The 27,065-nt window shown below is 39.7% G+C and overlaps 3 protein-coding genes across 3 annotated transcripts; 2 read left to right on the top strand and 1 right to left on the bottom strand.

The window, feature by feature from the left end:
* Positions 1 to 2,756, top strand: msmp1 (microseminoprotein, prostate associated 1). The gene is made up of 3 exons (XM_084711735.1): positions 1 to 300; positions 413 to 521; positions 2,133 to 2,756. Exons 1-3 carry the CDS (start codon positions 48 to 50, stop codon positions 2,305 to 2,307), a joined length of 537 nt encoding a protein of 178 aa, XP_084567861.1. The 5' UTR covers positions 1 to 47; the 3' UTR covers positions 2,308 to 2,756.
* A 126-nt stretch (positions 2,757 to 2,882) lies between these two features.
* Positions 2,883 to 7,415, bottom strand: rgp1 (GP1 homolog, RAB6A GEF complex partner 1). Its single transcript, XM_084711733.1, has 9 exons — positions 6,973 to 7,415; positions 6,616 to 6,731; positions 5,756 to 5,889; positions 5,420 to 5,503; positions 5,198 to 5,347; positions 4,852 to 4,998; positions 4,356 to 4,483; positions 4,076 to 4,253; positions 2,883 to 3,593 (listed from the first exon to the last, which is right to left on the bottom strand). Exons 2-9 carry the CDS (start codon positions 6,729 to 6,731, stop codon positions 3,370 to 3,372), a joined length of 1,161 nt encoding a protein of 386 aa, XP_084567859.1. The 5' UTR covers positions 6,973 to 7,415; the 3' UTR covers positions 2,883 to 3,369.
* A 1,603-nt stretch (positions 7,416 to 9,018) lies between these two features.
* gba2 (glucosidase, beta (bile acid) 2) lies at positions 9,019 to 25,615 on the top strand. Its single transcript, XM_084711736.1, has 17 exons — positions 9,019 to 9,412; positions 16,359 to 16,450; positions 17,097 to 17,212; positions 17,598 to 17,816; positions 18,592 to 18,831; positions 19,041 to 19,143; positions 20,142 to 20,295; positions 20,809 to 20,934; positions 21,083 to 21,267; positions 21,964 to 22,068; positions 22,152 to 22,259; positions 22,350 to 22,501; positions 22,624 to 22,730; positions 23,877 to 24,019; positions 24,142 to 24,257; positions 24,730 to 24,921; positions 25,282 to 25,615. The coding sequence occupies exons 1-17, from the start codon at positions 9,219 to 9,221 to the stop codon at positions 25,522 to 25,524; spliced, it is 2,595 nt and encodes an 864-aa protein (XP_084567862.1). The 5' UTR covers positions 9,019 to 9,218; the 3' UTR covers positions 25,525 to 25,615.
* Positions 25,616 to 27,065: the final 1,450 nt, after the last annotated feature.

A 27,065-nucleotide genomic window follows, 5' to 3' on the forward strand; every position in this document is an offset into this window, starting at 1 on the left:
GCCAAGACACCCTCCACACAAACCACCACCTCCTCATTCCCCAATGGATGGCACCGCCGACACCTTCTCCAGCCAGGCCTGTGGGCCACATGACGGTGTCGACCCCACCTCCACGCCGCGGTTGTAAAGCCCCAGGATGTATAAATAAGGGAGCAAAAGGGAGAAGAAGGACCAGAGACCGACCAGAGCAGATGAAGATGGAGCTCGCCGGGGTGAACTTTGTGCTTGCAGTTGCAGGGTGTCTTCTGTGGAGCAGTGGTGGCTCTGCTGCACCCATGGAGTGCCACTTCAACTCCAGAGGTGAGATCCCATCCTCTGAAATATTATCTTGACTTAAGAAATAAAATATATATATTCATTCTTTACAAAAAGATATATATCTGAGTTAATGCTTGACTTCCATGTGTTCCAGCACTGTGTGAGTTCCAGGGGAGGCACTACTCACTGGGTGAAACCTGGATGGATGACGCTTGTATGCAGTGCACCTGTCTGCACCCTGTCGGCGTCGGTTGCTGCGAGACGTGAGTACACAAACAACCTGTGGGGTTTGGTGTCCAGATGCCCACAGTTCCTATACTACAGCTTGCTTCAGCTCTGGACTGAACAAAGTAGTAAAAGTTACTTACTGTGTATTCAGGTTCTTTACTTCAGTAAAAGCACCTTTAAAAATACTCTGGTATGAGTTCTGCACACAAAATGTTACTTCAATGTACTAAAAGAATTTTTAAACTGGTAATGAAACAGTCTCAATTTAATCCAGATGCCTCTATATGACCTACATAAGTTAACGAGACCATGTACGAGAAGATTGGCTGATGCCTGCCACCGGGCCGCATTCTCATTGAAATCAGATAAAACAAGCCTTTGTTTACATTTTGTTGGGCAAAGTTAACATTGGCCATTTAAGCAGCAGCAGGAGGTTTTCATTTGGATAATTTAATTTTTGACATTATATGTTGTGGTTATTATGGAGGAAACACTACTGCTTTTGTCCACAGGAGCCTCGAAAGTCAAAAATATGAAAGTACCTTGTAGTAGCTTTAAGCACTAGCAATGGAATATACCTATAAATATTAAAAGTAAAAGTAGTCATGATGCAGAACACAATATATAATTGTGTTATTACTACTGACTCAAACAGCATTTTCTGAGGATAAATGGAACTACTTTATGTGAGGATACATAAGTAATAATATATTACATTTTACAATCATGTTTTGCAATTAAGTTATGTGCCATAAGACTCCACAATGCCACAGCACCTCCTAGTCCACTAACTTCAGTCTGTTTGTTTTTTTTGTTTAATGTCTCTATTTTTTTCACATAAAGATCTTTTGATTTATTCATAATTTGTTTTATTCTGTTGTGTTGTTTTGAATCAGCGCTGATGGCAGCCTGGTTGGTTAACTTTGCCATCAGCTGACTGAGGGAACTGCTCTCAGGGTTCAGCTCTATTTGTGTACTTTAGAAAAAAATGCACATTTATATACACACATATCTATTTATTGTTTATAGTACTCCTACCCACTTTGTATTTTATTCTATTTAATCTTATGTTTCATAAGCTGATCACATGCTTTCATGTGACACCCTAATTTGTGGTGTAACTACTAACTGTAACTGTCAAATAAATGTAGTACAGTAAAAACTGCCAATATTTGTCTTTAAAATGATTTGAAGTAAATTGAAATGTAGTAGAGGGAGACAGTAGCATAAACTGGAAGGAACCAAGTCAGGTACAAATACATAAAACTCTACTAAAATACAGTGCTTGCACAACAGTTTGTGACGTTTCGTTTGCAAGAAAACAGTTGAAATAGAGAATCAAGTTGAAATGTTGGAAATAAAGACAAAATAAAATCAAAATACCAAGAATAAAGACAAAATGATATTTCAACTTGTTCTCAAACACACACACACAAAACCTCCCTGCTCTCATTTTTTTTCCATTATGTCTGACCCTAATACTCTTCTGTACTGTGTGACGTTGCTGATCCAGACAAGAAACTGAGTCAAACAGTGTTAGGAGTTTACAGTCCACATTACAAACAATTAAGTGCAAGAAAACTGTTTTTTCCTAAGCTGTAAGTATACTTGCAAAGCTCTTCTCCTGTACCTTGATAACTGTCCAGGGTGCATCGGCCGGTGGATTTCCCTGCGTGGTGTGAGGTGCGGGTGGAGCCAGTGACCTGCAGAGTGTCCCTGGTGCAGACAGCCGACCCCCGCCTGCCCTGCTCCCCGGGCCAGGACCTGAACGACCCCAGCCACGGCTCGCTTCAGCTGCAGCAACAGCAGCTCGACGGGTAGAAAACCAGCTGAGACTAGCAACAATCTGTTCAATCTGTTTGCCTGTGAAACGAATACCCACTACAGTTAAATATCAATAACCACTTTTATACACATACTGTACGAATATAAGTCTTTAACAGCATTTTTGGATTGTTCAGTGAAGGAAATGTGAGTGATGTTAGTCTGTGAAAATGTACATTAACAAATTAAGAAAATTTTGCTATCAGTCTTCTTTAGATTAAACTTAATTTTCAGTAAATGTTTGATATTAATTCTTATAGTAAGCTGTTTGTCTACATACTAAAATAACTTTATTTTAGTACAGATGGTTTGGGGAGTTTTTCATGCTACAGATCCTGCACCTCTGGATATTTCTGAGCACGTTTATAAGACGACCCTATCTTTAATTAATCCAGCTATGACTCATTGTAAATATACGCAAATATAAACGTACATTAATATATATATATGTAACTATTCCTGTTTAATTTGACCTGTTTTCTGCTGTAACTCATTTACCCTCCTAATAAAAACCTTGTTAGACAAATGTTGAATTTTGTGAAATAATTAAAGACTTCCTTACATGTAATCTATCAAATTTAAATCACACTTTTAATTAATTTTTCTCTTGAAGTATTTACATCTCAGTACAGCCTTTGCTCAAGTTGATAAAAGAAAAAAAAACTGTTAAACAGTAAAAATATTTTGAGCAAGAAACAACTGTTTCATAAAATGAAAAAGAACACGTGCGAATGAATGGAAGGAAATGAAATAAATACAGAAATGCACAGCAACCACAGACAGAGTTGCACTTAATGAGGTCAGTGAGGTCCAAAAAGGAAGGATGCATTTGAAGTTAAGATGCATATAAAGACATAACATAGGTTGCATATTAAACATGTAGAATCCATCACTGGCTCTGCATATACAGAGGAAATTAAAACAAAAAATACTCCTTTGTTCCTGAAATGTGTACCTCTGGGCTAACATTTCTCATCTGGAAAGAAGAAGAGCGTCCCTCTCTCACACATGCAAACATCCATCGATACCGTCAGAAACACAGTCTCACACAAACAACAGTCAGATGTTGATGCTGTTGGTCCCTGTAAAATGGGACATGTAGGATGCAAGGGCCGGGTTGGTGGGCAGGACTTTGATCGGCAAATCCCAGCTGAACGTATCTACGTCGACGTGTTCCGCCCCGGACCAAACTGTGACCTCTGATTGGTTCTGTAGGACCGTGGGCGGTTCCATCGGGTCCCGAGCAGTGACGAATTCAAAGTGTAGTCGCCACCTCAGGATCACTATACAGGAAGAGTCCAGATTTAGGTTGTTAACTTGATGATTTATAAATAACAGCTTGAGTTTATCCTGCATTTTGTTAAGTTAGAAAGCAGCTTGATACTGAGGTGAGAATCTGACACATACAATCATTAATAGTGAGAGTGCTCGATTTAATTATGCTGATCAGATGATAAAACGGCTCGATCCAAAATTAACACACACACACACACACACGGCAAATAGCTTATGGGCAGATTTCCCTTAGTCAGTAAGTCTTGGAAGATGATCTGCCACACTGACAAGTAAATGTTTGCACAAAAATCATCATGTGATTACAAAAACTATGCTGAGTGTCTCAGTTTCAGGTGTACCTGGTGAACTGTTCAATCTATACTTAATAATAAAGAACAGTGTAATTGTAATTGTAACATAGTTAAAAAAATATCTGAAATGTGGTGTCAGAAATATCAGATGAACATGTTTCAGCCTCCTTGTGACTCACCTATGTCTGTGCTGAAGCCCGGGGTGACGTTGAGGGGAATGGGGAGAGAGAAGTGGCTTGACGCAGTGTGTAGGCAGGACTCAAGGTGTCGTCCGTGTCCGGTCACACTGACGGCCTGCCCGGGACGCCGCTGGTACTGCTCCTGGATCTCCTCCTCACTCTGAAGGCTCACTGAATACTGGAAAACACACACACACACGAACACAGAATATTATTATTAACACGCTGATTAAATAGGAGAGAACTGATGTTGTACAAAAACCAAGAGCAACAAACAGACCTGTAAGCAGGGAATGTCTCCCTCTGAGAAGTTGAATGTGCCGATGATGTCCTCCCCGAGTCTGTACACAGTCTTGAAAATGCAGAACTTTGCCACTTTCCCGCGCATATTGGTGATATTAAACATGTCTGGACAAAATAAAGGAATACATCTTAAAAAAAAAGGTTGAAAATATTATTCAGAAAAGAAGACTGAAAGCATACAAGTAGTATAGTATGCAATTGAAATACAATACAATACAAAAGATATATATTTTTTAACTTATTACTTCTAGAAGTAGTTTTTTTTTTGATGAGAGGAGACACCAGTGCACTAATAAATTCTGACTGGGCTGCACAGTTTGCATTAGTGGTCACTGGTGCCATGCTGGTTTTATTTTGTAGGTGTTAAAAGTGAGATGGAATGCAATTTTCTAAAAGTTCATAATCTAATCCATTTTTAAGACCTGTCAAAATTGTGTTCAAGACATTTTTCAGTGACAGAGAATCTGACTCACGGGGGCAGCGTCTTGAGGTAGTGACCATCAGCATGTCCAGTGCCCTCTCCAAAGGCCGAGCATCCCTGCGGCTTGCTTCCTCCTCCTCCAGGAACGGGTTGGAGGGGGAGACCTCCTCATCCTGGGGAAATGGAGGCTCTGGCATGCCTGCAGTTTAGACAGGAAAACATCAACATTTGTGATTTCACAGTGTGAAAGGAGCAGCATTTTTTACCAGCATTTATCTGGCTGTGGATGTAGTTTTACTTTTTTAGTTCTTCACCAAGAACAATGTAAAAGCAGAAGTAAACACTTTCACTACTGCTGTGGTTTCAATAAGCACTGTAGACTTTGTCAAACTCCTCACCCTGCAGAACCAGCACTCTGAAGGGAACTCTGAGCAGTTTGATAGGAGAGTTGACTCTCTGACAGCCGATGGTCAGTTTGTAGACGTACTTCACTGCCTGACCACGGAAACTAGGAGGACCATCTATGGGTACGATCTCGCTGTATGAATCTGTGGGAGAGTGAGTATGCATGTTTAAATCATTCACTTATGATCTTAACTTTTGCACATGGGCAAACTTACAGGTTTTGCTCTCCCCAGGGTCCAGGCACAGGTCACAAAATAATATCTTAGGTGGTGTGTCCAGCACACACTGCCCTCGCTCTCCTGGAAAAGAAAGGAATTACTGCTGAGGTGATTCAAGGCATTTTACACATAAAACATTACCATTCAAAACCTCTTAAATCTGTGTGAAGACTTGTTTTGTTCAAGTTTGCAGCAAACAACTGTTTGTTTTAAAGACAATCCACACATCATTTAAATTTACTTGTACGAATGTTTATACACACACACACACACACACACACACACATACAGATTGTTGTGATTTTTGTTCCATCTCTTCTTCCCTTCACTAACCTCTGCTTGGAATGAGCACTGTGTCGCTCTCAGCCTGGACGTCCTGTTTGTTGCCCTGAGCCGGCAGGGCCACTCTGCTCTCACTGGCATGAAACTGGCAGTGGATTTGGGCACTGGCCCATGCCAGCATCTCACTGGGACACAGTCAGAAAACAAGGGTTACACAAGGGCATTTACAGAATGACTGGCTAGATGATTGATTTAATCACCCTGCATTACACGTTCCCAATCCATATAGGGTTACAAGAGGCTAGACAGTTACTAAGATGATTGCGTTAAAAAAAAAAAAAAGCTTGGAAAAAAGGGAAAAAGAAAACATCTTAAGAGGCCCCTTATACATGGCAGAAATGTCCTGCTATGAAGGATGCAGTTAAGTCTGACTTGGCCAACATCCTTGTTTGAACAAACAAGAACATTGGTCTTCTGTTATGTTTTAATACATTCATTATCAATTGATCTGCTGATTATTGTCACGATTAATTGCTCAGTTTACAACATGTCAAGAAATTTTGAAAAATGCTAAGAGCAATTTCCAAAAGCCAAGTGATCAACCAACAGTCCAAAACCCAACAACTCTTCATTTATTATCATAAATGACAAAGAGGAGCATAAATGTACTTTCTAAAGTTGGTTTATTCAAGAAATACCCCTTCCAATTGTTCTTTTAGGTTCTTTTCAAAGTTTTTGTTTCAGAAATGATTTACTGATCCTGGGAGGGAAACTGTTTGCTTTACAGTTGCTCCCATTCAAGAATCAAAGTATAGGAAGGCATACAGGAAATTCAACAAATTCAGAGACACGAGGTGGCATTTTCATGTCTATGTTCAGTGAAGAGGTGAAAGGAGTTCAATCCTCGTTACCTGCTGGCAGAGGTGGAGAGGTGAGACATGGGGTTGGTGAATGTTATGAGACACTCCATGAGCTCCCCGGCCAGAAAGACGGGGCCTCGGGCCATAGAGGCCACTACCTCGATCATCTGCAACGTTACAAACCAACAATGCTACGTTACCAAATCCAATATCCCATCGTTAACACGGAGAACAAAATGCACTAGAGTCCAAAATACTTTGTTATTACAGCAAAAGAATACTACAGTTGAGTAAACATAGCGTTATAACGTTAGCCTAGCTATATGTTAGACTGTAAAAAGAAGTTAACTTGTTTGGTCCTGTATGCTAATGGCTGCTGTTTTACGGGTTATTTAAACACACACTTACCTTGGCCTCAAACGATACTGCGGAAAGACGACGACGTCGTCTTGTCCCAATTTGCACCTAAAAGTACTTCTTGAGTAAAACTATATAAAATTTGATTGCCTTCCCTGACGAACTAGGCATAGCTCTTCTAGTTAGCTAGCATTCCAGCTACCATAAACAATCATATGTGCTCGTGTCTTCAAGGGAACCCTTGATTTGAGAAACTCTCGCGAAAATATGTATGCGTTACATCATAATTGCGATGCTGTACAAAATAATTATGTTTTATAATGCGGCAACACCGTGGTTTAAATCTGTTTGGGATTAGTGAAGGAAAGCCCTTGTCTAGGCTTACGAAAAGCTCGTTATTTTGTTAAAATGATCACTCTCGCGAGATTGCTCGCGGATCTGAGGTTCCCTTCTAGACACGACCGTAAACGAGTATGTAGAGACACCATATCCGCCGTTGTACGACCAATGACGAACCAAAGAAAACAAAACTTCTAAAGAAGATCATCACATACCAGCATCTATAAATTTTATATAAGCATATGATCCGTTTAAAGTCCTAGCAGTATCTCAATCTAATTTGAACATGTATCAACGAATAACACGGCAGTGTAGAGTTTCAGTAATGTTTTTTGGTTGACCATTCAGAAACAGTCCCGTGGCACAGTTAACCAGAGGAGGACTGTTGCTATGGTAACTAGTAGGGCGGCGTAAGCTTTTTATTTACAAAATAAGCCTTACTTTCGTGCTGTAACGCCGCACGTTTTACAAAAATATTTTTTTATAACGCTTTAATAATCCATATATAGGTAAATGTGTCGCTGACTGTCAACTGGAGGGAAAATTAATATATGGAGATGAATATAATCCCTTTATACACCAAATGGTACAGTCTGAACAGCGGTTTTCGCAGTCCGTTGTAGTTCTAATCCCTGAGTCAGGTTTGTCAGGCACCATTTTTTCCAGACTCTTGCTAAAACAAACAAACAAAAACAAAACTGCATAGGTATATACACATTATTATACCATTCACTTACACTTACACAGACATATGGATAATAGTACAGGATAATTGCACACATGTTGTGAGACACATGGTATGTAACTTACCACTTTTACAACTGATAACTGTACAGAGATACAGATATTTGGTTGCACAGGATTCAAACAGCAAATTTACAGGGTTGGTTTCACAGATGTAGGTCTTTCGTACAGTGTAAATCAATGATTGCACAGGATAATTGTTTGTAGTTGTTTGTAGTTTCTCTATAAAGCAAACCCAAATGACTCTTAATTGTATAGAGAACTTTCAACCTGACAGACCACGTAGAGGGCACATCGCATCTCTCATTCGCCGACAAACGATTTGCATGTCGAGCGCCGTGCTAGCAGAAGCTATACGGCTCTGACAGAGGTCGGTCTGGAGCAGCACAGGAATGACGCCGTCGCTCCGGTATTTACACAACAATTATATTCTCTCATCTGTGGTAAATGGCGAGGTAGCTAGTAAAGGTCGCCACTGCTCAAAAGCTCTGAAGCAAAATAGCGGTGTAGCTAACGTTACATTATTTATTAAGATGATATAATGTCATCAGTTTGCGGCTGTGCAGCTAACCGCCGGCCGGCTACTGAGATGCTTGCTTGATATCGACTCGCCTGTATGTGCACCGTTTAAACCACTACTTTTTAACCCTTTCCTTCTGTCCCGTGTGATACCATTGTAGGTCAAAATGCTGAGATCTGCATCCCCAACACTTCCTGTTGGTTTGTAGCTGTCACCCTCCATTCAGCCACAGCTGCTGACGGCACAGACATCCGGAGTCCATGCACGGGGGGGGTCGAAAGGGGTCCATCATCTCTCTACCATCTCTGAACACAGGAATCCAGAGACTGATGGCGCTGCAGTCCCCAATGACATGAGCATCTTGCGCTGTAAAGACCAAATACTGTTGTGATCAGAAATAAACTTATAATGGCCCTGGGACTTGCTACCTGAAGTAGCAATTATTCCACCATCAGTCCCTGACCTGCAGGTATTCAGAGCCTGTCAGCCGAGAACCGGTCTGCCCCACAGGAATGGCTCTTAATTGATCCACTTTCTGATCTCTAAGCCACATCTTCTACCTCCTCATGGTGACTGCAACATAAACTGACTCTGTTGTTGACAAAAGGAGGTAAGGACAACTCCCTGTGTGTACTCCCAAGTGTCTTCTTGCTCCATTTCACTACTGTGAGCCCCCCCAGTGTGGACTGCTAAAATGACCACAGAGTGGGGTGAGAAGTCCACAGCGGACCTCATGAGCAGGTATGTCTCCAAGGAAACGGGCTATGGCGTGCCTAAGGAGGGCTGGCGAATCTGCCTGGCACACGAATTCAAGGAGAAGAGAAAGCCCTTTCAAGCAAAAGATGTCTCGCTATCCAATGTCTTGGACCACATCGGCCTAGGAATCAGGTGAGACACTCTGACCTTCCATTTAAAGTTATAGGTTGGATTATTTTAAGTGGGGTTTTATGTAGATGACAGTTGACACACCCCCAGTTTGGAGAAGCAGTAGGAGTAACGGTGTAGGAAGCCAAGCAATATACTGCTATGGACAGGGTCAGCAGCAAAATATATTTTTGCCACTTGAAAAAGGTTCACCTACAAAATTTTTCAAAAGTTTTCACCACTTTGCCTCTTCCAATGGGAAATCACTGATAGACCAATATCGCTTTCTCAAAAGCAACCAAATTCCTTTTGCCAAAAAAGCAGTTTCACCTCGCAGAACACAGTAGTTGCTGGTCTACTGCATTAGTTGGTTTGCGTCGTGTTTTAAAAGGTCAGTTTGGATTCACAGAAGTCACAAACAAACCAGATTGAGGCAGCCATAGACCAGCAAATCTCTGGTTTGAGTGAGTCTGGTGGAGTGAGGGAGAACGTTATTTTGCTCATATAACTGCAGTTTCCTGTTGGATAAGGCTGTCTGACAGCAAGGTAGTGCAGTGAAAATATTCTAAATATAGCGTGGCTACAATACAGTTTGCCACTGACCTGTCCCCAGCAGTACATTGCTTATTATAGTGTTATGATTCTCCTCCTTTTAAGGTTGTGATTCAATTTGTTTTTTTGATTGAATTTTTTTTTAGACATTGTTAGACTATTGTGTCTTGATTTGTAAAGATCAACAGATCAGAATATCTGCTGCTTCAAATACTCATATCAACTGACTACTGTAGGCAACACATTGACTATGGACAAGTATACAACTATACGACAGTCATACAACTCCACTTCAGATAAATCTATTCTTTTAAGAAGTGAATCTTCTGTAGTAATTTTTTAAAACCATGTTGTACACTCTGCACACACCCTTGATATTTTCTCCAATATTGACACCAGCTGTTTACAGTCTACACCTCTATATGCCATAGCAACCTTTAGTTTATACCATATAACCCATGTACACATTTCCTTGGTGCAGCACCTGGGGAGGCATTAGCCTAAAGTGTCAAATTTCCCAACCCACAAACAGAGAAGCAGGTGTGAACTGCAATCCAGCCTTGCAGTCCTTCCTAGACATGGTTGATGCTTCTTTATGTTTCTGTATTGAATTTCCTCACCCTTCAATAAAAGCAAATCTTGAATTTTCCACATGAAGGTAATTTAATTTGCAGTCAAAATGATACATTTCAGCATTCATCACAGTGAGAAGCATTAACAGTATTTAACCAGATAAAACCTCTGGACATTTGGCTTGAAATACAAAAAAAGGCATGTATGTACCTGAGTGTCTCATTAAGGATCCACACAGATCTGAATGGGATCAGTTCAAAAATTGTATATTAGCAGTCCCGGTGTAGGAAGCTAAGCAGTGAACTGCTATAGTTGGGGTTAGCAGCAAAATGTATTTTAGCCACCTAAGAAAGGACCACCTAAAACAATCAGTAACAGTTTAAGTGTACTCTGTATTTAGAATATTAGAATACTGTAAATATCAGATAATAAAAACACCCAATTAAACCCAAACCCAGGAGAGTGTACAAACAATTAAATGACAATACTTCAATTTGGATTAAAACTACTAAAAAAGCAAAAAACATCAAGGTAATCTCTTTTAAAACAATTAAATAGCCTTTGTTACAGCGTGGTCGACCTAAAAGGTCCAAGTTTTAAAAGAGCGTGCATTGTTGTACACAACTCCCTATCCAAAAATCATAGCAAACAAACTTAATTTGAGTCCAGGAAGTTGGTGTTGGTTGGTTGGTGTTTCTTGCCTTTCTTGCCTCACACAGTGCTCTCCATAAATTTTCTGTTAAGTCAAAAGGGTGTGGTAAATGTAAACGCCTACATTCATCCTGGGGGAAATTAACATGTAGTTGACACTTGTGGTGTAGTTGTATCCGAGCTCTGGGCCCTTTGGCTTCAAATTCAAGGTGTGGTTCATTTACTCCTTCATGACTTCAAACCCTGCGGTGAAACAAAGACATGAAGGTTATGATGAAAGGTTGTGTCTGCTTCTAAAAATTGCCTGCAAGTCTAACTTGAATCTTTGTGGCTGAATTGTCACCCTGCAGCTACAGTGGAAAAAACAAACCAGCACAAATCTCAACATCTGTTGATCCGGCCGTGTTTGTTTTTCCAACAACCTGCTGACATCTGAGACACAAAGTGATACATTCTGCAGCTTTAGTGGATTGTCAAGGCACACAGCCAACAGCACTTTCTTTCAGTTATCATTTCAGTCCTGAGAGCATGACTTGACTGAGGAGTCTGTGGCTGTGTGTCAGAGAGGGTTTGGTGTGACAGTCATCATCCGTCTGTCCGTCATCAGACCTGCTCCCAGTGATTTAGACTGAATGCATTTCTTATTGATGATGACCTGTGTAGTTGTTATTTTCTTACCACCCTAATTCTAAAAAAGCTGGGTCATAGTGTAAAATGTAAATAAGAACAGAAGGGAATGATTCACAAATACTTTTCAACCTATATTTCACTTCTTTCCATTTCTTGCTTAGTGTATGACATTATGTGCTCAGTCCGACGTCTCTAGTATCATATTTTGCATTTCATAATGCCCGACACACTTTCAATAGGAGACATGTAGGAGACATGTCTGGACTGCAGGCATGTCAGTCTAGTACCTGAACTCTTTTACTGCGAAGCCACACTGTTGTAACACGAGCAGAATGTGTCTTGGAATTGTCTTCCTAACATAAGCAGGGACGTCTCTGGAAAGGTTGTCTGGATGGCAGCACATGTTGCTCCAAAACCTGTATGCACCTTTCAGCATTATGGGGCCTTCACAGATTTAAATTGACCTCAGTTTAAATTTCCTTTTGATCAGCAAGAAAATTATTTGCTGGGAACACACCTACGGAAAATGCTATAACTTCAGTTTCCCATCGGAAAAGGTTGTCTGATGGCAAAGTGAAGCAGTGAAAATATTCTAAATATAGCTTACACTTAAACTACTTAAACTTAAACATGCTTTACAATTCCCAGAAAACTGTTAAAACAGTTGAGGCTAAACCACAAACTTGCTTCACTTTTCAAAAACCTGTTGCAGTTACATTGCAAAACAAACACACTGCACCCTCAGTTTAGGGTCAATACAGTTTTTCCCTTTTTGTTTAATCCAGGGTGCGTCTCTGTCAACTTGATCCCCATGGCAACATTGGTACATTATTGTATAGATTAACATAACATGGTGGTGCAGCCCTGCACCCAACATGTCTGGATATATTTCACAATAACGACCTGCTCACTGTACATGGTCTCTTATATATTTTTGATTTTAGAGTCCCTTTAAACTTTGATGGGAAAGTAAGAGGAATTTAAAAGCAGATTTCAAACCTCGTCTTCCTCTGTTGTTGTAAGTAATAAATGATTTGTTTTGCTTCAAAACCTTCCACTAAGCTTCTCCAAGCCTTTGTGCTTCATCAGTGGAACAATGCTTCTACCTAAATCTGCTAAATGGCAAATGTGTTTGTGATTGGATATGAATCAGTAGAACTTGATTGTGCTACAATCTCCTTTGACAGGTGTTGAAGAAAAAAAAAAAGATTCTCTCAAGTCCCAAAGCTTTGGCTGGTTCAAGATGAGTTTTATTCACTGGGCAACAGAGACATCCTCTCAACACGGTGGACTGTCTGCTGGTGTAGATTTGTTTGTCATGTCATATACAGTGCACAGGAAATGACAGAAATACCAGAATGCTAAGTCTCAGGAAGAGAAGAAAGGAAGCTTCCTGAATCAAAATGTGTACCGGTTGCGAACTCAGTGGGTTCTTCTTGATCAAAAGGAATTCATTGCTAATGTAATTACAAAGACTAAAAAAGGAAAGTGGCTGGGGTTGGATAAGATGTGATTTCACGGGGATCTGGGGTCTCTTCACACCTCACAATATAACAAAAGCTTCCATTTACAGAGATATGTTAATTAATGTAAAAAGGTTCTGACTGTAAAAAGAGCCAGACACTCAAGTAAGAACATAGAAAAATCATACCAAGAGAAGAATAAAACTAAAAAGAAATAAAATATTATCTTCTGCAAAAGATAACTGGTATTTTTTATAAACTAGACCAAAACAAACCCCCAAAGTGTTTACCCCTTGGTGCAGGTTGTGTGAACACACCAATGCAGACGTCAGCTGCAAAATGGGCTGCAATAATGCAGCTTTGTTTTATTTTCGATAAGCTATAAACACACACATTACATAGATAAACCAATAAATTGTAGCAAAAGTTATGTCTGGGCCATTTTCAAACATTGTTGTCCCCATTAGTCACTGAGAGTCACTCATTGTGTTGCCTGTGTTGCTCACAGCCTGAGCTTTCACAGGTTAAGTTCAGACTAGCATACTTGGCCCGCATTCACAGAGCGGGATCAGGCAGAGGACCATTGTTTGCATTCCAGCTGAGCTGCAGAACATCGGGAACCTGACAATAGTGTAACATGCCACGGCTTCAAATAACTCTCTTTAACTGATCCCATTCATTCATCTCCTCCTGAGTGAAGCTGTATCGGCAAACTACTATTGTTTCTCTGGACTGAGTTATTGTTTGCTATACAGTCAGGCGCTGTATTGTCATGCATAGCAATTTTGCAGTTGCACGGGATCTTCTTCATAGCGAGTGGAAAGCCCTTGGTGGTAGGACCATCACTGACTATTGTGGTCTGTAAACAAAGCCATAATGCTTTGCACAAAGCTACGTCCCTCCCTGTTTTGACTTTTGATGATGCAGTTGAGCTGCATTAATATTAGATTGCTATATTAGAGTTTCTTGCAGCACAGGCCGGTCACCTCCACTAACACCATAAAAAAGTTATGAAATAAAATATACCTGCCAGGAAAGCAGAACATGGATGCTTGTTCACTAAGCAAATGCCATATTTCTAACCGGTCTGGCAAATGTTTAGACTGTCTTCTAATCTCACAATTCATCATGAGAAAAGATGTTTTTAGACCTGAGTGGCTTATCACCTGCTAAGCAACTTCCTGGAGAAACCCTGTTGTACAACCAACACGGAAACAGCCTGGTTTTTGAAGTTATCATCTGGAATTTAATTATTTTGAAGCTTGGTTTCTTCTTGTTGAGCGCTTTTCTATGTTTTTTTTTCTTATTGTCTGCCCATATAAATCTGACTGCAGTTTTATTAGGGTGTAAACATGATCTCTGGTAGTGTTAATACTAGAGATGGAGGTTATTCAGTTTTGGCAATTTGGCTCACTTGCAAGTTTGTTGTGACCACATTTATTGTGTGGTTGCATCTAGTAGTTGTGGTAGCATTGTGGTAGGTGATTCACCTTCTGTTGCCTGGAGATCTGCACTACAGACTGTTCTGTGCTGAACTAATGATCTGTCTACTGAATTACACCTCCTCAACCAAAAACGCAGCTTTATTTGCCATATTAGCAGAAAATCTGCTGTCTGAGATCAGATTTCAGAGCGTAAACCGCATAAATACCGACTGTGATCTTCTGAGCCTCCGGCCTCAATCTCCAGGAGCTGTTTGAAACCCTTTGTAACGTAGCCTAATTAATATTTTACACTACAACCCTGGCGTAATGGCGAGTGCTGCTCGTAAACACAAATGCATGCACACACATACTCACACATCACTCAGATAAACTAGAGCTGCCACTTTGACTTCATTCCCCTCAACTTACAAGTGCCTCCTTCATGCAGTTGCACAATTCCCTCTTTTCTCTCTGCCTCAGCGTGAGTGTGTGTGTGTATGTGTGTGTGAGAGTTTGTGTCTACAAATTGTTCGCTGTTGGTTCCAGCTTTGGCTCAGAGTGCTGAAGTCTTGGAAACAGCTGTAGCTGCATTTAAACAAACAAGGAAGAAAAAACATGTTTATAAATTACATATATGTGATAATTAATTGTAAACTAATTAGAAAATTAAGAGCATCCCCATTCATAACCCTCTGACACATGACTGTAGTTTGGGTGCATGCTGCATTAGAGAAGGGCAATCTGAAGATCTTAGATCAAGATCTAAGGCAAACTGTAGGTCGAGACTGTGTTATTTCATGTTGTCTTACTTCTATTTCCAAACGTCACGTAACCTCATCGACTGGCAGATCCGCACTATGAAAACAAACAAAAATAGAGTGATGTAACAACTGATGGATAAATTGATTGGATGAATTATTTCATGTGGCTCTTCTATGGGTGTACTGTAATGTAATGTAATTGAGTTGTGAGTGCTTGAAAAGTGTTTTTTATGATTGTTATATTTTGAAGTATTTTTACAACTTCAAATTAAACTCATGTTTTAATCACCATTTTGAAACCTGTGTATCATCTTTAATGCAGTGCTGTGCTTTAATGGTGCAAATGGAGAAGTTTACAGGCTCAAGTCTTGTTATAGTTTGCAGTAATGCAGTATTTTCTAATATCACAAAGTCTGCCACAACATGATTTTTATTCAGTTCAGGGGTCTGTGATCATTATCAGACAGTATCATCAGTCCATTTAATTTATTCAGATATGTTTATGTCGACTCACAGAAGGTGACTAAATTATTTACAATTTTATGACTGAACTCTTCCAGATATTTATATATATTTATAACACAGACTTGCTATGTGATTTTTGAAATAAAAGTGCATCTTAAAGATGACAATATATATTGATATTTTCACTTTGCATTATTGCGATCATATTGCATTGTTGAACATTAAATCGATCGACATCAGTCCAGGTGTATATATTACTTCTGTTTAGATCATGGATCATGATTTGGATTAAATAGATTGTGATATAATTTTTTGACCAGATTGCCCTAGCCTATGCTTAACTGTGTTTTCACTGAATATTTGTAGATTTATTCACTTGCTTTCAGCCGTGTTGATTTCGTTTCACACTTGCATCATTTCACTTCTGACTGTTTACTCTGTGTTCACCCAGGTATCTAAAATGGTGGTACAAGAAGACCCAGGTGGAGAAGAAGGCGCCATTCATTGATATGTTTGGAGCACAACCCTTGCGTCAAATATATGGTGAGTTCAGGTCTGTCTTACAACAGAGTGCATTCATCAATTTTTATGCTGAATGGCTGAATCGGAGTCCCTGTTCAGACCTGGTATTAACATGCGTCCTGGGTGATCTGATCACTAAGTACAGGTGTGAATCAAAGTTGTTTCTTTCTTTGTAAAAAATCATTGTGCTGCTGTGAAGAGCAGACAGGGAAGACGCTGTGTGGTGCACTGGAATGCAAACTTTAACTTTGTCATTTGTCTGTCATTAATGTCTTTTTTCATCATGTGTAAACAACAATTTTCCACACAGTCAGAAGTAAAAGGGGCTCATCATGGGCTGATCGAAGGGTTTAGTGTGGCATGAACTAAAAAAAAGGAACAAACCTGAATCAACCTGTTTAATCAGTATGTTGAAGTACTGTATGTTGACTGTACTCTGATCAATAATTCTGTCTAATCTTGGATCAAATCCTATTTTGACCTTGCATTTTGTGGCTCTATTGAAGCCACATTAATATTTATGAAATTTTGTAATCTCACGTAGGATTGCCAGCGCTCTCAGTTGAGCAAACACAGACTTTAATGTTATATAGTTTTGGATTATCCATTAATCAGCTCACCCCCCACGCTGTTTCTCCAAGTTGACACCATACTGTATAATTTGCAGGTGCTCCGCTCGGCGGTATTGGAGGAGGTACCATCACGAGAGGATGGAGGGGGGAATTCTGCAGATGGCAACTTAACCCTGGAATGTACCACTACAAAACTGTCACAGCAAACCAGGTTTAAATGATCTTAAACAACTAAGATTGTGTAAAAGTAAATTTCAACATAAAGAATGACTTAGTTAGATAGAGGAGATTTATCTGGCTTTATATATTTTGGTCCCCTTGCGTCCTTTTCAATGACTCTCTGACTTTTGAATTTAAATCTCTGCAAAGTCCAGCAATTACTCCTGTGGTCAAGTCAAGTCAGTTATTTTGGCTGGTTTAGGTGTTATAAAAACTACATAATGAGAGCAGTTTTGTTTCCTAAGCTGTAGACAGCTAAGACAGGTTCAATTTATGAAATTCTGGTAATAATTAACATCTAATCTTCTAACATATACATATAAAAAAGATTTTAAAAAACACTGTATTCATCTTTAATCTCCCTTTCCTTTTCTTAGTTCACAGTGTGTTTGCGCCGCGGTGGCCAAACAGTTTACCAGCAGGTTCTCTCTGTAGAGCGTCCTCCCACATTACAAGGCTGGAACTGGGGCTATTGTGGAGAGTATGCCTTCTATCACGCCTTGTACCCCCGCGCCTGGACCGTCTACCACCTGCCGGGACAGAACGTGACCTTAACCTGCAGACAGATTTCCCCAGTCATCCCCCATGACTACCAGGTACCTGAGGCATCCCTGGATTTCATGCAGAGTAACTGATACTTTTGTCAGACCTTCACAGTTGCGACATGCTTTGAATATTCTTGAAAGTCTGTATTGTTCAGTACTGGCAGATTTGTCCACCAGAGTTGATTTTTACTCTGTAAAATGAGCTGTATATGTATCCTGGTAACAAATCCAATCCAAGGCATCCACATTAGACCTGAAAGATGTAATTTTTTGCATTTCATTTTCACTGAAAAAATGTACAGTGATAATGATGAACTTTACTAGAAAAAACAAATGAACATATGAAGATTCAGAACTGTTCTTTGTTTTTATTGTTATAATGATGTCAGATTTAGTTTGTTCAGAATATTAAATCATCCATTTTTGCTCACTACATCTGAGTGCTGTGTTCATAAACCATAAAAGACATAAAATAACTTACTTTTAAATTACAAAAATGTGAAATGATCAGTTATAAGTATCATCATATTGGTTATTGAAAATATCCTGAGTGTCCACTTCTTTTTTTTCTTCTTTGGAGACTGTTAATGTTTTATTATTCCACATGGTTTGCTTTTTCTGTTTCATAAAATAATGAATATCATTGCATTTTCTTCTAACAAGCAACTTAAATAAGTTTCTTGATTTTTAGATTTTTGCAGTTGCAAGTAAAAGATAAACGAGTCATTTGGTTGTTTGGTCCCACAGTTTTTGATTGTGGTAAAAGACAGATTTTCGATGGTGCATGTTGTCATGCTGGTTCCACCATGTGTCTCGTCTCTCTCAGGACTCTAGCCTCCCAGTGGCTGTGTTTGTGTGGGACATTGAGAACAAGAACGACTACGCCCTGGATGTCTCCATCATGTTTACCATGGTCAATGGGTCGGGACACAAGGACGACAAGAGCGGGGGACACTGGAATGAACCATTCCACCTGGAGAAGGAGGGGGAGGCGGTGTCAGGGGTCTTGCTACATCACTGCACTACAGTGAACCCGTACACTCTGTGCATCGCAGCCCGAGAACAGGTTTGATTCATGATTTCAGCAGCTTTTGTAGCAGGTTGTAGGAAGCTGCACAACTATTCCCAGGGAGAGAACAGGATTTGTAACAATAGACTCTGTTATCTGGAAGTGGATTTCTAATAATCAGCTGGTTGTGAAATCTCTGCTGTTAATGAGCCTGAGGTTTTAGATTGACCAAGCGTGTGTGTGTGTTTGTGTGCACATATTAACAGCCTGACAGGGAGGTCAGTCACCAGACAGCGTTCAGTCCAAAGGGAACCTGCAGCAGCCTGTGGAGTGACCTCATCACTGACGGACGACTGGACTCTCCTACAGGTCAGTGGAGGGATGAGACTGATTCACAATGGAACAGATGTCTCAAGTTACTCACAGTAACAGAAGCACTTACATAAAAACAGAAGTAAGAAGAATTAGAATGAAAGAAACTGATGCATCATTAAACGCCCCTAATATTGTGACACTGTGAGCAGATATAAGAAACGTATAAAAGAGTTTCGTGTAAGCTTTTCAAAATGGGAGATAAGACATATTTCAACAAGCAACAGCCAGTAGGTCATTTCTGGGTTTTGGCACCTAAAACAAGCACTAGCATGACAATGTAGTGTTCTAGTTTTCAGAGACGAACAAAAAAAGTTTTGTCAGTTGACCTGAGTGGATTGGTGAATAAAGACATACAGGCTTATGGCCAAGGGCTAAATCAGTCCATATTTCAAAAGTAAGATAGATTTATCAAGCTGTCTTTGTTATTCTGGTAACAAACTTTTTTTAAAAAAATTTGAGACAGTTCCGATTGTCAGTTTTACCAACATGGATATTGATATTTTTTAAAATGGATATGCCATTTTTCATTAGAGGAAAGAAGAAAGAAAAATATATTTATCACGAAAGCAGTATAAGTACAACTGAATAACAATGTTTGTGCTAATAGTGTATTTTGCAGAAATAATCAGAATTATAATAAAGTAAATAAATATCTTGTTTTGCTGCTGTGTGCCACTTAACTTGTCACAAGTAGTGCATCTTGCTATATTTCTTTCTACAGTATGTTTCTTTTCTGCCATCTCTCAGTTTGATGCTGAAGTGTCTGTAGCTGCATGCTTGGTTTTCCTGTCTCATAGGTTCCCACAGTCATGTGACAGGGCCCAGCTGATTATAAAACATGAGGGCTGTTTATTGGCTCAAACGTCATACAAAAGTACTGAATTAATGTATCAATCCTGCAAAACTGCTCTGCTCAACACTAGAGATGACATATATGACCTACAGTAACCTCCCTTGGTGTCCTGCCCTCCCTCTCTTGCTGACCTCTGCAGGATCCAGCCCACCCACGTCTAAGGGAGAGAAGGTGGCGGCAGCGTTGGCTGTGGGCTGCTCAGTGCCGGCTCAGAGCCATAACAGCCTAGAGTTCTGCCTGGCCTGGGACATGCCCAAAATTACCTTTGGCTCCAGGGAAAGGGAACACATAAGGTACATCAAACACAAAAGTAAACACCCACACACACAGTGTGCATCTCTACAGAAAACAAGCTAAAGATGTTACAACCAAAGCAGTGTTGTTTACTTTCTTTGATGTGGATCACTTCTGGTTCTGGGGACATGGCGTCAAGCCTAAACAAAGGTTTTAAATGTCCACGCTCATTCCTTTTTTAAAAAAATCCCAGTCTCAGATATGTTTTTGTATTTTCTATCCCAGTCTGATATATTTTTTGCATTTTTATCTCAGTCAGACATATTTTTGCATTTTTACCCCATTCTGAGATATATTTTTGCTTTTTTTATCCCAGTCAGATATGTTTTTGCATTTTCACAAAATGCAGCCCCACCTGAAAATGAGACGCCTTTGACCTCCTTGTAGAATACTGAAGATATGTTTATAAAGACTTTTAAAATGTTAAATTAATTAAACTAGTGTTTCCTGTTTATGCATTTGGTGGAGTTGCTGATGAGCATGCAGTGTTGTTGTGTCTTTTCTGTCTCCAGGAGATACACTCGTTACTTTGGGACCAAAGGGGATGCGTCCCCCTCACTCAGTCACTACGCCCTCACACACTACACACAGTGGGAGAAGAGCATCGAGGAGTGGCAAAGACCCATCCTTCAGGACAGGTAGTTCACAACTCTCAAAGCACTGGAGATTAAATTAACATTAGTTAATCTAAAAAAGCAGTGATGAATTATGACCTCCTGAAAACCTGTTTTCCATCAATGCATGTTTAGAATTGTTTATCCTGTCATCTTGGCTCATGTGTTGCAGCGCTCTCCCCTCCTGGTATAAGTCAGCCCTGTTTAATGAGTTGTACTTTGTGGCGGATGGAGGGACCGTGTGGACAGAACTACCAGAGGACGCTGATGTCAGTGGTGGTGTGCGCAGCGAGGATGGCGGGCTGCCAGCTCAGCCTGTGGTCGTCAAGGAGTACGGTCGTTTTGCCTACCTAGAAGGTAAACGCCAAGGACAAGGAGGGGTAGACAAAAAGATTTATTGATTAATTAAAAAAATAACTGAGAGATCAGTAGATTATAAAAATAATCATTAGTTGCAGCCCAACTACAGTTTGTGTCACAGAATATCATAAGTTTGTCCTTTAATGTGCATTGATTTTTTTCTAAATCAAGGTCTATCAGCTGCCTTCATTGGCTGCATATCACAACTTATTCATAATACGACATATCTGACAGAAAAGTGAGTTGATCTCCAATAAGCATGTGAATCAATAAACAAAATACTATGTACCAATAAAATCAGCCAATTTGGTTTCTTCCCATTGTTTGTCTGGTCCTTCGTGCTTATACTATACTACAGTATACTATTATACTTGCCAAACAAAAACTCAGAACGTGCTCAGGGTGCATGCCCTAGTTTCAGTTTTATACCATAACATTCATGTGATCAGAACTGAAAATAATGTGACCGTCATGTGTTTATTTTTGGTGCTTGCATTCAAAAAACAAACGTGAACCAGAAGAGAAAATCTAAACTTACAATACAATACAGCTTTGGTACAAACATGAACTTAACCTTACAACACATGGTTAAAAATGTATATTAAACCTTTGCAGAGGTGAGAAGGAAGATCTGACAGTATTAAATGTGTTTTATGACCCATATTACTGAGCTGTTATTGTTACGTTTCTCAGGTCAGGAGTACAGAATGTACAACACATACGACGTGCACTTCTACGCTTCCTTTGCACTTATCATGCTGTGGCCCAAACTCGCCCTGAGTGTGCAATATGAAATTGGTGAGTTATGCGCTGTTTAAGTATGTGTATTTGATAAAAGAGAGGCATAAGGCTCAGGTTTTACAGCATGAATCTCTTCACAGCCGGCAGTGTGGTTCAGCACGACCCAACAGAGAGGCTCCATCTGATGAGTGGTGTTTACTCTCCTGTGAAGGCCAAAAATGTGGTGCCTCATGATATAGGAGACCCAGGTAGGTTTTATTTCATTTCTGTGCTGAATGAAAATCACTGAAAGCAGTAGTTTTGAATTTTCTCTCAGTACATGATGACTCTGTTTCTAGATGACGAGCCGTGGCAGAGGGTGAATGCCTACCTCATCCACGACACTGCAGACTGGAAAGACCTGAACCTGAAGTTCGTCCTGCAGGTCTACAGGGACTTTCATCTCACCCAGGACAATCAGTACCTGCGGGACATGTGGCCCATCTGCCAGGTAGAAATGACAAACTAATGAAGCCTTAAATGTACTGCATTTGAAGACATTGTATTCCATCTGTTTGTCACTTGCTCGGAGTTTTGTTGCACTCAAGTGTCTTTTTCTGGTTGTTCTGCAAGGCGGTGATGGAGTCAGAGATGAAATTTGACCTGGATGGAGATGGACTGATAGAGAACTCGGGATATGCTGACCAGACTTATGATGGTTGGACGGTGACAGGACCAAGGTGAGAGCATGAAAAAACACGGTGACACCATTTTACACTTTCATTTTACATTGAAATTGATGGAAAATGGCAGATGAGTGAAAGAATATCTCTTAATCTCAGTACACAGGACTTCCTCCTTATATCACAGCCATCTCAGGTGTGGTTTCAGATGTGGTATGATGGAAAAAAAAAAAATAACTATTTGCTTTGTGATACTCCTCGGACATGATTCAAATTCCATCAACAAAAAATAAATAAAATAAAAATAAAATAGGAAACTGAATACTTAACTTCCAACAAATTAAACCTCTCTATATTAAATTAAATCTGCTCCTTTGCAGGTCCTTTAATAAACAAAATAACTACAATTGAATGGCAGGGGAAGGGAGAAAGGGAAATGGAAAAAAGCATGACTTGTGACCATAAGCAGGAAAGAATTTGCAGCGCTTCCCTAAATGTGACCTGTGAGCCAAGGATGAGTTCAGAGGCTGCGGCAAAGTTGAAAGGCCTCCAAAATTGACGGTTCCTGTTTACAACTTTGTCCTGCAAGACGGTGGACACAGAGGACTCAGAGTACATCAAGTTCCAAAGCTAGAAAACTAACTTAAGACATAAGATTTATACACTGGCAACACGAATTTCAGGAATAATATAGTTTAATGCAAATTTTCTGTAATTCAATTACACTTTAATTATACATGATACGCTTTTACTTCATATCTCATGTCAGACATGAGTTAGCATTTATGTTGATTAATGTGTCTGTTGTTACTTTTATTGGTTATTCTTGTTTTGTGTTTCTTACTTATCTATTTATTATTACATATTTGAAATAAAGCACGTATCTATTGGCTTTCACTGATATGTCTCACTTTAGGTTTTTAGCAAAACAACTGGAGTATATACTTTATAACAGCTAAATATGAGTTCAGTATAGTAGAAAAATCTTCACTTTTTAACACTGAGAACTGGTACTTTTAGTTTAAGCTTGAAATGTGTTTTCCCAAGAGGTACCAGCCTTTTTGTTAAGTGATAATGTCAAGGCTACATTTGATTTAAGTTCCGCTCAGGGTTTTTATGCAAAACATTATCTGCATCTGTGAGAGAAGTCACATTAGTAAAGCAGTTTTCTCTGGTGTCTTTCTGTTTATTTGTATTTCACAGTGCGTACTGTGGTGGGCTGTGGTTGGCGTCCCTGTGTGTGATGTGTAAGATGGCCAGACTGGTGGACAGCGAGGAGACATACCAGCATTACAGAGACATCTTGGACAGGGGCAGTACTGCTTTTGAGAAACTGCTGTGGAACGGTAAGTTCAAACACCCATTTGTAGTGTTCAGTATGTTTATGGGAAGGATTCATCCAGCTGTAAGTTATTTCTACAGGTTTGAAATCCTTTTCCTTTGTTTTCTATTTTCTGTTCATGTTTAGGCAAGTACTACAACTATGACAGCAGCGGGAGAGACCTTTCTAATAGTGTCATGTCTGACCAGTGTGCTGGCCACTGGTTCCTGAGAGCGTCTGGGCTGGGAGAGGGAGACTATCAGGCAAGTTAAAACATGAGCTCCCCCATCTGTCAGCTGTAAGAATAAGCCATGAATCCAACAGAGGTTTCAGTGTTTCAGAAGAGTACACAATGACAAGGAATCTTCTAAATAAGGCAAAGTACCAGCTGTCCTGTGAAGTATAACTGATACTGTATTTTTGAAGCAGATACTGAATAAAATCTGATAATTATAACTTGTCAGTGCTCATCTGGCAGATACACTTTGTAATGGTGATGCTGTTTCTTAAGCCTAGTTATAAGTTCTGTACTGCAGCTTCTCGTAGACATGTATACCAATACCTTATCTGTAATCTGGTGACATTTTTGTAGTCACTGTCAATGTTTTTCACTTGACTTTGCCTATAATATTTTGATTTGAATTTTTAAAATCTTAAACATACACACCCCCACATACCTTCAGCTTGCACAAACATCAATAAAGGTTCTCATCATTATTTCATCTCTCCCTCCAGGCTTTTCCAAAAGAAAAAATCCAGAGCGCACTAAAATCTGTCTTTGACTTGAATGTAATGAGCTTCGCTGGAGGCCAGATGGGGGCAGTTAATGGCATGCGTCCTGAAGGAGTGCCCGACCGCTCCAGTGTCCAGTCAGATGAGGTCTGGATTGGGGTGGTATATGGATTGGCAGCCACAATGATCCATGAGGTAAGTGTGTGTGTTATTTCCTATATTCTATTCAAGGGATAAAACAACAAGCTGTAATACTAAACCAATTTCAAAAACTGTTGTCCCCATTAGTCACTTAGACACAAAAACATGGCAAATAACAGCGGTATTGATCTTCTTACTTAAGTCTCCAAGCAAGAGAGCAAATAAACCTCTATCCCAAAATGTTTAACTATTTAAGTTTACAATGATGATCTTTCTGTAAAGATTCTACCCTAAGAGTAATGTTATGATGGCTGATGTTTGTATAGCTAGTTGACTAGTGTAATAACTAGTGTTGACTGTGTGACATGAAGGGAAAGACTGTCTCACGCCTCTGTGGCTGTCTGTTTTTCTCAGGGTATGCAGGAGGAGGGTATGCGTACGGCAGAGGGTTGCTATCGGACTGTGTGGGAGAGGCTGGGCATGGCCTTCCAGACTCCTGAAGCCTACTGTGAGAAGAGCATCTACCGCTCTCTGGCGTACATGAGGCCTCTCAGCATCTGGGCCATACAGCTCGCCCTGAACACTTCACAGAAGGAACAGACCACATCAGCCACAGACAGGGAGCAGGGACAGGACTTGAGACAAAATCAGAGCTAGAACCTGAGCCATCATATCAGTGTGAGGAGAGAGGTACTGCAAGTTCCTCAGAAAGTGACCTCCAAACTCTCCACGACTGCAGCCACCACGCTCATGAGCAGGGCACCATTTCATCGGTTACAGACCTTAAGTTTGAGTCTTTACTGTTCGTTTTGCTTCAAATGTTTTTGTCATTTGAGGCTTGAAGTCAGAATTATAAAGGTTTATGCTTGACAAAGTCATTAGCTACTGTAGATCCTGATATTGTTGGGTGAGGAGTTCAAAGGTTTTCAACAGATTGGAAATGGGTCTAAATTTTTCAAAGCCATGTGTAAGATGGAACCCAAACAAAATTTGTGTGTACTGCTAATTAAAAATTGACCTTGTGTTTGAGCAACATATTGTCTGTTTTCCACGCATGTATACACACATGCAAGCACTACATTTTACAACCATGTTGATATGAAGGTTTGCATACCTGGAACAAGTTTGTATGCTAATTATTTGAGGAATATTGTATGTTATTATACCAGCCACATGTAGTCTTAAACAGTGAGTACATCAAAGGGTGTTTGAGTTAATAAAGATTTCTCAATCAGAAGTATAGACAAGAATTTTTCCTTTTCCTCCACTTAAATTTGAATGCTGTAATATGCGATGAGTAGTGTTGGAAATTAAGTCTGAAAAAATTCTACTTTCTTTTTAGAGAATGAGAGAAAAGAGAATAGCATTGGTGCCTTGTTGCATGTTGGCCTATATCTACAATAAATTAATGTAGTGGCAACATTTACTATGTTTTATAAAATCCAGTACTCATGACAATCATGCTGAATAAATGACTGAATGAGATATAACAGCTGGTTCATTGTGTTGTTAATTAAATCTTTATTTTAACAAAATCTAGTAATTCTGAAAAACTACTAAATAATTAGCTGGATGAGGTGTAGAATGTAATAGACAAAGACATTCATGTTTTACTATTTGTTTTACTACAAGCCCTCTACTTTGACTCAGTGAAGTTTATTTACTACTTAAACAGTCAACAGCAGTGATTGTGACCGTATGTTTAGGGTTACCAGATGTTATGAAAAATTCAGGATTGTCCCAAATTACAAGCAGTTGTCCCAAATCCTGGCCTTTTTGCCTCAAAAGTGAACTGTTATAGTAATAGATATTATAAACAACATCTGAATGTGTATCATCCACACAATCTGTAACTGATCTTCATAATATTAATAACAAATAATCCAATTTAGAGTGAGATTTTGCTCAAGTTTCTCAAATTTCATCTGGTCACCCTACAAACATTGCAATATACAACTATACAAATGGCAAATGTTACAAATGATACAAGCACTTTGTGCTACTTTCTCAATACACAAGCAAATTCTATATTCTAAAAAAGTACCTTATGCCTGGGCCACACTACATGACTTAAGATCATCAGAGTCATCAGATGAATCTGCCATTCACACTACGCCACTGTCTTTCTTGTCATTGCAATTCTTGAAGTTGCTGTGCTCAGCACACTGTTGTGGTGCTGCTGCTCTTGATGATGTCAA

This window comes from Lutjanus erythropterus, chromosome 23 (genome assembly GCF_056507025.1).
Source record: "Lutjanus erythropterus isolate fLutEry1 chromosome 23, fLutEry1.hap2, whole genome shotgun sequence".
Taxonomy (NCBI): Eukaryota; Metazoa; Chordata; class Actinopteri; order Lutjaniformes; family Lutjanidae; genus Lutjanus; species Lutjanus erythropterus.

What these genes read in the sequence shown, in the direction of transcription:
- msmp1 (XM_084711735.1), top strand. Translation starts at nt 48, where the DNA reads ATGGCACCGCCGACACCTTCTCCAGCCAGGCCTGTGGGCCACATGACG. An exon ending in GTGCCACTTCAACTCCAGAG is followed by an intron (nt 301 to 412) that starts GTGAGATCCCAT and finishes CATGTGTTCCAG; the next exon opens with CACTGTGTGAGTTCCAGGGG. An exon ending in GGCGTCGGTTGCTGCGAGAC is followed by an intron (nt 522 to 2,132) that starts GTGAGTACACAA and finishes ATAACTGTCCAG; the next exon opens with GGTGCATCGGCCGGTGGATT.
- rgp1 (XM_084711733.1), bottom strand. Translation starts at nt 6,731, where the DNA reads ATGATCGAGGTAGTGGCCTCTATGGCCCGAGGCCCCGTCTTTCTGGCC. An exon ending in CCCTGGGGAGAGCAAAACCT is followed by an intron (nt 5,348 to 5,419) that starts GTAAGTTTGCCC and finishes ACTCTCCCACAG; the next exon opens with ATTCATACAGCGAGATCGTA. An exon ending in GAGACATTCCCTGCTTACAG is followed by an intron (nt 4,254 to 4,355) that starts GTCTGTTTGTTG and finishes TGTGTTTTCCAG; the next exon opens with TATTCAGTGAGCCTTCAGAG.
- gba2 (XM_084711736.1), top strand. Translation starts at nt 9,219, where the DNA reads ATGACCACAGAGTGGGGTGAGAAGTCCACAGCGGACCTCATGAGCAGG. An exon ending in GCATCGCAGCCCGAGAACAG is followed by an intron (nt 18,832 to 19,040) that starts GTTTGATTCATG and finishes ACATATTAACAG; the next exon opens with CCTGACAGGGAGGTCAGTCA. An exon ending in AGGGAAAGGGAACACATAAG is followed by an intron (nt 20,296 to 20,808) that starts GTACATCAAACA and finishes TTCTGTCTCCAG; the next exon opens with GAGATACACTCGTTACTTTG.